General features: G+C 41.8%; 1 protein-coding gene across 1 annotated transcript; it reads left to right on the top strand.

The window, feature by feature from the left end:
- The first annotated feature begins 10,032 nt into the window (after nt 1-10,032).
- LOC147430994 (uncharacterized) lies at nt 10,033-10,725 on the top strand. The gene has a single exon (XM_086493611.1). The coding sequence runs from the start codon at nt 10,033-10,035 to the stop codon at nt 10,723-10,725; it is 693 nt and encodes a 230-aa protein (XP_086349737.1).
- The last annotated feature ends 209 nt before the right edge of the window (nt 10,726-10,934 follow it).

The following is a 10,934-nucleotide window of genomic DNA, read 5'->3' as shown; positions in this document are numbered from 1 at the left end:
TTGCAAAACACTTTAATGACTTTAACACAAACATAAGTCAACTTCGATCAGTGAAAATCAATTTCGATGACGAAGTGCGAGCTCTCCTTATACTATCATCTCTACCGGATAGTTGGGACAGCCTTGTGATGGCTGTAAGTAATTCTATCTCTAGCACAAATACTCTTAAGTTTGATGATGTTGTGGGTGTTCTCCTAAGCGAGGAAATGCGAAGGAGAAGCACAGGAGAATCATCAAGTGCTGCACTATCAGTGGAAACAAGAGAAAGGCTTAAGGAGAGGTTCAAAAACCAAAAGGGTCGTGATCGCTCAAGGCGGAGCAAGTCACGCACAAAGTCAGTTCTTGAATGTTGGAACTGCGGCAAGAAGGGCCACGTCAAGAAGGATTGTTGGTCCAAGAAGAAGAAGGAGACAGAGTCTCAAGACAACAAGCCAACATCGGAGGCCAATGTGGCAGGTAAAGTAGAGAAAGATGCTCTAATTCTCTCATTAGACAATGTGTCTAATTCCTGGATAGTAGATTCCGGGGCTTCATTCCATGCGACACCACACAAGCAACATTTCCAAGACTACACCAAAGGTAATTTTGGGTATGTATACTTGGGAGATGATGAAGCTTGTGAGATTGTCTGCAAAGGTACAATTTCTGTCAAAACTGCTAACGGAAATGAATGGAAGCTTAAAGATGTTAGGCATGTTCCTTCTCTTCGCAAAAATTTGATCTCTACAGGACAATTGGACGATGAAGGTCACAACATTGCATGCGGAAAGAAACGGTGGAAGATCTCAAAGGGATCTTTGGTGGTTGCCAAGGGTGAAAAAGTCGGTACACTTTACTTGTGTACTGTTAGCACGCAACCTTCAGCTTGTGCGGCAACTACAGAAGTTGACAGTGCGGTGTGGCACTACCGACTTGGGCATATGAGTGCCAAAGGAATGCAAATCCTTCAAACAAAGAAGCTTCTACCAGGTTTGAAAGAAGTGGACTTTGAGTTCTGTGAAGATTGTGTTTATGGTAAACAAAAGAGGGTAAAATTTCAAAAATCAGGAAATGAAAGAAAAAATAAAAAACTTGAGTTGGTTCATTCTGATGTTTGGGGTCCTGCAAGTACACCATCACTTGGTGGCTCATTGTACTATGTAACATTCATAGACGATGCGACTAGAAAAACATGGGTTTATGTCATGAAGAATAAATCCGATGTATTTTCCATATTTCAAAGGTGGAAAGCCTTTGTGGAGAATGAAACAGGTACCAAGGTTAAATGCCTCAGATCAGACAATGGAGGCGAATATTGCAGCCAAGCTTTTGAAAGATTTTGTGCTAGGAATGGCATTCGGAGGCAAAGGACAACCCCAAGGACACCTCAACAAAATGGGATTTCGGAAAGGATGAACAGGACAATCATGGAACGAGCACGAAGCATGCGGCTACATGCAGGCCTACCGCTTGAGCTTTGGGCGGAAGCTGTAAGTACGTCTGTGTACTTAATCAATCGGTCACCCTCAACGGAATTGGATGGGGGAGTTCCAGAAGAGGCATGGACAGGTAAACCGGTGAATTATGCATTTCTGAAAGTGTTTGGGTGTGAGGCTTTCATGCACATAGATAGAAGCCTAAGATCAAAGTTAGATGCCAAGTCCAAAAAGTGTTTCTTCATTGGCTATGGAGAAGGAGACTTTGGGTATCGCCTATGGAATCCTGAAGATGGTAAAATCTCAAGGAGCAGGGATGTAATTTTTAACGAACAAAATCTGTACAAAGATTACTTGGAAAGAAAACAAACAAAAGAAACAGGTGATGAGTACATGGAGCTTGAGGACGGTGAAGAATCAAGGAGTGCAAACGGTGACAATGTGCAACAACGTCAACCAAATGAGGAGCCTCAACCTATTCCCCGAAGATCTACAAGAGCAAGTAGACCTCCAGAAAGGTTTTTTCCTTCCTTCAACCATCTCTTGATCTCAGATTCTGGAGAGCCAGAATCATATGAAGAAGCTATGCAACATGAATCCAAAGAAGAATGGACGAAGAGCATGCAAGTGGAGATGGACTCACTACATCGCAACCAAACATGGGAGTTGGTTGAGTTGCCTAAAGGTAAGCGGGAACTTCAAAACAAATGGGTGTACAAGCTAAAGGAAGAAGAAGGTGGGAAGAAAAGGTACAAGTCTAGGCTTGTGGTAAAAGGTTTTTCTCAAAAGAAAGGTATTGACTTCAATGAAATATTTTCTCCTGTTGTAAAAATGAACTCAATTAGGCTTGTCTTAAGCCTTGTGGCTGCTCATGATCTAAATCTCGAGCAAATGGATGTAAATACGGCATTCCCTCACGGTGACTTAGAGGAGGAAATCTACATGCTTCAACCAAAGGGGTATGAAGTAAAAGGTAAGGAGAAAATGGTTTGCAGATTAAAGAAGAGCTTGTATGGTTTAAAGCAAGCATCAAGACAATGGTACTTGAAGTTTGATCGATGGATGTTGGATCATGGATTCACAAGATGCAACTCGGATCACTGCGTCTACACGGAGAATTTGGGAGATGGAAAATTCATCATCCTAATGTTGTATGTTGATGACATGTTGATTGCAAGTGCTAACATGCAGGACATCAAAGACCTAAAAGAGGAGCTGTCCAAATATTTTTCAATGAAAGATTTAGGTGCTGCAAAGAGGATACTTGGTATGAAAATATCATGGGACAGGACGAAGAAGACAATAAAGCTATCTCAAGAAGATTACATCAAGAAGGTACTAGAAAGGTTTTCAATGCAAAATGCAAAACCAGTTTCTACACCTTTGGCTGGTCATTTTAAACTAACGAAGGATATGTGTCCAAAGACACAAGAGGAGATAGCCTATATGTCTAAAGTTACATATGCTGCAGCGGTAGGTTCTCTAATGTATGCTATGGTCTGGACAAGGCCATACATTGCACATGCAGTGGGAGTTGTGAGTAGGTTCATGGACAACCCAGGTAAAGAGCATTGGCAAGCTGTGAAGTGGATACTTAGGTATCTAAAAGGGACAACAACAAATGCTTTGTATTTTGGAGGAACTGATATTTTTTTGGAAGGGTATGCTGATGCAGATATGGCAGGTGACAAAGATACTCGAAGGAGCACTACTGGCTATGTGTTCACGGTTGGAGGCACATCAGTAAGCTGGGCTTCAAAGCTGCAGAAAGTGGTTTCACTTTCTACCACGGAAGCAGAGTATGTAGCAATGACGGAGGCAAGCAAAGAAATTCTGTGGCTTCACAGATTCTTAGAAGAGCTTGGATTCAAACAAGACAATTGTGTCTTGTACAGTGATAGCCAAAGCGCTATCCATCTTGCGAAGAACTTAGCCTTTCATTCAAGGACAAAGCACATTGAGGTGAGATATCACTTCATACGCACTATTTTGGAAGAGGGACAACTAAAGCTAGGAAAGGTGCATACAAGTGAAAATCCTGGAGACATGTTTACAAAGGTGGTCAACAAGGAGATGTTGAGATTTTGCTCATCTTCAATCGGCATTCAAGGATAAGAAGCCAGAATGGAAAGTAGTCACAGGTTTGGTTTGGAGATCAGTCTCCAAGTGGGAGATTGTTAAGTATGGAGCCTAATTTACCCTTGTAATTTTCTGTGGTAAAAGCGCACATTTGTAAGGCCCCCATTATGAGGAGAAGCCATCGTGCGTGAAGGAAAATCACTCACCGGAAACCAAAATTTTCACGGACAAGAATCAGGGGCAACTTTAAAGGCCTCGAGGGCGGAGGCCCCCGAGAATTTTTTTTTTGCCGAAATATTATTTTTCGCCGGAATATTATGGCCGAACAGCGGCCGGAAAGTGGTCGGAAAACAACCGGTCGGTTGGCCGGTGGCCGGTAGTCAATGGCCGATGGCCGGTGGTCGGAAGTCAATGGCCGGTGGCCGGTGGTCCGAAGTCAATGGCCGGTGGCCGGTGGCCGAATTCAAAAGCGGACTTGTCTTCTCAAGGACGGCCACACATGGGCGGATTGGAGGGTCCGATTTGGACTTATTCGCACAAGGGCGGCTACACATGGCTGTCTCTCATAAGAGAGGGCAGCCCTTTTGGCCTATAAAAGGAGGCCATTTCTACACACATTTCATAGTGTGAAGTTGATGCAACAAGGTGAGTGTGAGGTGGTGAGAGTGAAGCAAGGCGGGAGCTCCATTAAGGGTATAATCCCTTTGTAAACTACTTCTTGTTTTGAAGTACTAAATCCATTGAGTGGATGCTTTCCCGTGGATGTAGCCCACATTGGGTGAACCACGTATATCGTGTGTACTCTCTCTCTCTCTATACTCTATAATCTCATGTATATAAATCTGTCTCTCTCCATTAAGTAATCTACTCAATTATCTATTTAGCTACGTCTTATTTCCTAACAACTATTGCATACACACTCACACAAACTTGTGTGAAGCAAGAAGACTCGCTCTCTCTCTCTCTCTCTCTCTCTGTCTCTCTCTCTCCTTCTCAAGATTTAATGGAAAGCTTATCACCTACTCCAAGCTTGTCAGAAGGGAGGCCTACACCAACAACTCTTGGCTTTGTGATGCAAATCCAACCAAAAGCCAAGCTTCAATGCATGCTCATCTCCTCTACCGTGGTAATTACTAAGCTATGCTATGCTAATATGAGTGATTATGTGAGGAGATGTACATCTTTCTTGTAAGACTACTCCTTCCTCTCAATCTACTCTTATACCCCGCTAGCTCTCACCATCTTTGAAGGTGTGTGAGGTCTTGGGTCTGAGACCGTGAGGGAATTGATGTTGTGTTTTATAAGTGTTTTGCTTAGTACTTGAAGCTTCCATATTCATTGCACTAGCTAGTATTGAAGGAACACAAAGAATTGTATTGTAAAATGTCTCTCTTGATGGGAGAAACCATAATATAAAGCCTTTTGGAGGGGGACCGGCTCCATGTAAATCCGGTCCTCAACTGTTGTCAATAGCTTAATTTCTCTCTCTTTTGAAGTATTGTTCATGCTATCTAGCTAGGTGTTACGCTTTTTGTTGCTCTCTCCGCCCAAGCACTCTTGTTATTCTCATTAGGAATCTATTCTAATGAAATGCTCACTATGTTCAAGCTATTTTCCACTACACACAAGTTACTAGGCCATTAAATGTTACACTGGTATCAGAGCACAAGGTTTCTCTTTTCTTGCTCAAGAAGGGAGGTCCTCAAGCTGGCTATAGATGGTTGGTACTATTAATTGCAGTTGAGTAAGTAGAATAGGGATTTTTCAGCCTTGCAATGCGCTTGCCTTCGTACAAATAACATGGTATTACCGTCAAGAGCTATGGTATTAATAGTGGAGTCCTATGGGGCTTGCCTACGGCTTAACCACTATTGAGCTATTAGAAGCTTGACAGAAGCCAGTGCTGTTTTGGTGTTGAAAGACCCTCTCTTCTATTCCTTGCAATTAATGGTATTCGAGCCACGTGTACAATATCTTGATTGATTTTTTAAAGGGGTAAAGAGGAGTAGCAACTAGGGCTTGAAGTACCAAAGTACACCTAAAAAGTTTACACCTAAAAGTTGTTAGAATGGCTGAAAGACAGTGAAATTAATGTTGATAACTTTGATTTTGCTAATGAGCAAGCTACTAACTATGCCCCTATTCTTGTTAACAACCTTGTTTCTAGGCTTCAACAAGCCATGGGCAATCCATCTCTCCTAGTGCAACCACAGCTTCGTGTTCATGGGATTCTCCAAGCTCCCCACCATGACGAGAGAGTACCTAGGAAGCCTCCTTGTAAGACTCCCAAAAGAGTCCTCTCTCCGATTGGGGAAGAAGAAGAGGACCCATACGAAGGGCTCAAAATTTTGCTGCTTGAGGATACATCTCCTTCTCAAAGGAGAACTCAAGAGCCCCCACCGAAGGAACAAGAAAGAAGTGAGTCTCCTGCCACCCCGACGGAGATGGCTCCACAAAGACGGCGGCCTTAACGCTCTCCATCACCTCCAAAACGGAGAAGACTATCACACACTTCTCCACACCATAATTTAAACAAGGATGACAAAAAGCAAGAGAAGAAAAAGGTGAGAAAGAGGGCACCCTCTTCTCCATCTTCCTCTTATGAAAGTGATGGTGCAGACAAAGAAGATCAAGGCAAGAAAAAGGTGAGAAAGAGGTCACCCTCTTCTCCATCTTCCTCAAATTCTTCGTCCTTTGAAGAAAGCGATGGTGCAACTTTTGAACCATAAAAAAGAAGAGGCCATAGGAAATCCTATGCTGTGTGGAAGAGGTCATCCAAGCTCAAGAAGTTCAAAGAGGGAAGGAAGAGCATCTCTTTCCTTACCTACGATGACACCTTTGGTGCTACTGACAAAGTCTTGGCCTTTATCCAACAATTCGATGCGGCATTTGGAGATGAGGGCTTCACGGAGTCCTGTAAGTTACGCCATGTAGCTATGCACTTTTAAAAGTCCGCCAGGCAATGGTGGTCTAGACTACGAGCCAACGGGGAAGCTCCATGAACATGGAAAGATTTAAGAGCTTCCATTATGAAGCAGCTTTTGGCCAGCGATGCCAAAGACAAAGTACTCACCGAATGGAGAAGCTTGAAGCTCTCTTCCTACGAATCCATTCACAAATATGTAAACAAGTTTTGGGACCGACATCTCAAAGCCATTGTCTTCAAAAAGATGGATTTTGGAGCGTAAAAGCAACAATTTTGTGTGTGCTTATTTGAAGAAATGGCGGAGTATGTCAACTCCCAAAGGCCACGCACCATATCGGTGGTTATACATCATACTATGGTGGCTTCTCGAATCAATTTCCAAATAGGGGCTAAAAGAAATTCTAAGCCCATGGAAAACAAGGGTTCTAATGAGCCTAAGGGGAAGGACAATGTCCAAAAGTCTCCTAAGGTCAATGCCAACAAAGCTAAAGAGAAGGGAGTTTATAGAGGCAAAAATAAACTCTTTCCTGAAGAGCTTGAGCGTTATCTCAAGGACAACCGCTGTTTCAAGTGCGGAGAGCAAGGGCATGCGTACTGTGCTCGTCCCCAAAAGAACACCCGCCATGAGCCTCCTAGAGCTACCTTGGTCGAAACACCACAAAGGATCTCCTCTATGCCATGCTTGGGGAAAGGTAAGAGAACATGATGCTTCTATTCTCTTTGACCTTGATTCTACTCACAAATTCATATCCACAGAGTTGGCCACCAAGCTAGGCATACAAGCCTACAAGATGGGAGATGTCCTACCCGTAGAGACAGCGCTTTCAAGGGGCAAGAAGCTTCAATCACTCCCTTAATCGGGAAATTGAGGCTCCATGTCCAAAGCTATGTGGACAAAGAGGACTTCTTTATCTCTCCTCTCAAGCATGAGGATGTAATCCTAGGGGCACCATGGTTTGATTGCATGGCCACCAATGTTAAATTCCCTGAAAGGAAAATTTACTTTAAGTATAGGGAAAAAGATATGTACATAGATGCTAAGGAAATGGGTAACACCATACCCATTGTACATACGCAAGCTTTCAATAAGTCAATAAAGAGCTCTATTTCCATGTACATGGTTTTTGTTAAAGATTCTCAAAATAAACCTAATGCTTTAGACTCATGGAAGCACTATTTATTGGGGACTCCTTTCATTCTGCGAACTGATCTTTAAAGTCTTAAGTACTTCATGATGCAGACCAAGCTCTCCGACAAACAAATGAGGTGGGAAAATTTCCTTTTGCAATTTTATTTTCATATTGCTCACATTGCTGGCAAGCATAATCAAGTAGCCGATGCACTCTCAAGGCGGCCGAGAGTGAATGCGGTTTCCATAGCAACTCACAATCAGGGATTAATATTTACGTGATTACGATAAATTTTGTGTGATCACAAGGTCTTATTGACACATTTACATGATTACACTAAACCTAGTCACAAAGAAGCTGGTTAAGGGAGACCTGCAGAACCACTAAATTCCCGCTGGGCTTTTCAGTTTCCCCGGCGGGCCCGCCGAGATTTTTCTTTTTCCTTGCGGGCTCGCCGAGAATACTAAAAAGCCCAACGAGCTCGCAGAATTATATATATGTAGGCCTGATCGGGCCCGCTGGGTGTTATTTCTTGCTTTCATCTTGAGAGAGAGAGAGAGAGAGAGAGAGAGAGAGAGAGAGAGAGAGAGAGAGAGAGAGAGAGAGAGAGAGAGAGAGAGAGAGAGAGAGAGAGAGAGGGGATCGTATGGGAACGTGCTCTGCGTTGCAGTGCGCAGCAGCAGCAGCAGCAGAGTACTTGACCACACGATCCGGGTATGTCTTGTGTGTGTGTATGCGTTGTGTGGTAGCATGCCTTTTTTCGTATTGCGCTGTAGTAATAAGGTACCTTACCACACAATGGGAGTGTGTGTGTGAGCTGTTCTACGGAACAATGCTTAGCATGGGGGCATCACCTTGGTGACGCAGGGAAGATGGTGTCCTTGCGGTAAGTATTGGCTTACTGCCTGGGTTCTACGTCGGTAACGCGGCGAATCTAGTATCCTTATGGTAAGTCAACTTCCCTTCCCCTTACCCAAAAAACATATAAGCATCGGTCGGTAACGCGGCTATATAATGTTCGTATGTAAGCCATTGTTTCTCCATAGATTCAGGCGGCTCGATCGGTAACGCGGCTAATAGAGTGTCGTTTGTTAGAAGCATCTTTTTTTGCATAAATGTGGCATCCAGGTCGTAAACCCAGCCGTACGAACGTCATATAATTTGTATGTTTATGTGCAGTTAATTTTTTAAGTAGTAAGAATATGAAATACTTGGTTGGTACCGTGGCTGTGAAGAGTATTTCATATACAAAATGTATTAATTGTTTGATTTTGTTGTTTTTAACTGTCCATTTGAAATTATATACTAGCTAATCATATTCAAAAGAATATTTTATTCATTAATCATCGCTATTTTAAATGCTCCATTTATATAAATTATATGTAAAAAAGTATTTGCACACAAATTGCATGTTAAATATTCTTTTTTTATCTTTTTTAAAGGACTCTTAAGCATTATCGCTATTTTGAATGCTTCATTTACATAAATTCTCTGTAAAAAATCTAAATGCACACAATTTGCATGTTAAATATTCTTTTGTATCTTTTTAAAGAGCATCAATTATCATCTATTTTTTGATTGCTACAATCCAATTTGTATACTTCCAATGTTTTAAATGTTTTTGAAGTTTTTAATTCGGTGTGTTCTTTGTTTGAATTAGTATGTGCGCCTCGAGAAAAATATAAGTTTAAAATTCAATATATGTTGAAATGTGCCAGACTGTTAACATGTATTGTTTGATCTGAATTAAGTTCTTATAAACCACTTGTTTGATCTGCATTTTACACATGTAGCAGATTGCAATTTTAAGTGAAGATTGTTTTCAATTTTTATATATTTCCTTGCACATTTCTTAAAGTCATCAAGTGGTGGTTAAGGGTTTGCCTGAAATAGTGTGAGAGGGTTAGACTTTAGTGTCATTGCAACCATAATTTGTATTTGATATGCTGTTTTTTATTGTCCAGTGCAAATATCACGCCAGATCAAAAGAAAAGTATTATGCGTGCCATTCGTAAAGAATGTATTTTGGCAATCTCATCATGTGCAGATGATCGCATACAAAAAATTAGTGAAAGCAATGTCTACATGAAAGACCTCACTAGCGATATATGGGAGAACACAGAGCGAAGGTTGTGACTTGATATGCACTCATCTTGTGGGCATCTGTCACGAAGCCTTGGTAGAAGGTATGAGGATTGGAGAAGGCTCCTTCAGTGTGTGCACATTGTACACCATCAAAGGCATCTCATTTTTTTAAGACCACATTACATATGTGGGAAAATGTTATAAGGGAGGAAGTGAGGCAAAATTTGATAGCTTTCAAATAGAGCAAGGAATGCAAACGCTTCACCCCTCCATTGTAAGGTGCATTGGGTTTACTACCGAAGCTCCTTGGATCAGAATATTCCCATACTACAATGGGGGTACTGTGGGCGACATGATGTTCCACTTACCATTCGCTCACGGATTGTTCAGACGACACATGCATAGGCTACAACATGGCTGGAGGTCATTGCCTGTAGCAAATCTTCCTGTACAAGAGATAGACACAGTGTGGATCAAAGCAGTGATTGAGCAAATACCAGCCATTGGTCACGCCTTAATCGGCGGCGTTGCGGCTGGCCACTCGGCCGGTATAGTGCACAGTGACTTGCACCCGTTCAACATAATGTTGGACATTACTCGTGCCAATAAAACCCACGTTGGCATCATTGATTGGAGTATGATGTTGAGAACACTAGCTAAGCATGCAGCATTTAATTATTTGCATCCAAGTGCACAGTCAGACTCTACAATTTTGGATGCACAGAGAGCAGGGAATGCCGAGATGGATAAGCGGCCGTGGATTGCTTCAGAACTATACGATCCACGGTGCACAGATGCATACATAAAAGCGAGCAACATTTATGCATTGGGCTACCTATTCGACATGCTGGCAGATTTTTGGAGTGCATCCAAAAAAGTTTATTTTCTAGAAGAAGTTTTTCACCACCCGGACGAAGATGTTATGAGGGCTATTCGAATTAAAGTAGGTTGTTGGATGAAGTTAAAAGAGTGGAAACAAAGAAGAAATGCTTCTTACGTGTTGATATTTTTCAAAGAACATTTAAAGACAGAACCTAACCTTGTCCAACGTCCCCTTGTTGAACTTGCACCATCATTTTATCCGATTTAAACATTTCTATCATATATATATGTTTTGTCCAGGGTATTCTATTTTTTATTGAAGTGTATTATCTGGTTTGAAGTGGTTCATCTAATTGAGTCAATTATCTTTAGTCATTTCAAATTTATCATTTAACTGTCACTATTTCAAATTTGCCTTGTGGTTCAATTAGTCGCATTTGTTGTGGTTTGATTTAGTGGATTCTGTGGTCTTTTGTA

Source organism: Adiantum capillus-veneris, chromosome 21, assembly GCF_014529385.1.
Source record: "Adiantum capillus-veneris isolate H3 chromosome 21, ASM1452938v2, whole genome shotgun sequence".
Taxonomy (NCBI): domain Eukaryota; kingdom Viridiplantae; phylum Streptophyta; class Polypodiopsida; order Polypodiales; family Pteridaceae; genus Adiantum; species Adiantum capillus-veneris.
This window is presented reverse-complemented; position numbering and strand designations above follow the sequence as displayed.

Coding starts and splice junctions, on each gene's coding strand:
- LOC147430994 (XM_086493611.1), top strand. CDS start 10,033: ATGCATAGGCTACAACATGGCTGGAGGTCATTGCCTGTAGCAAATCTT.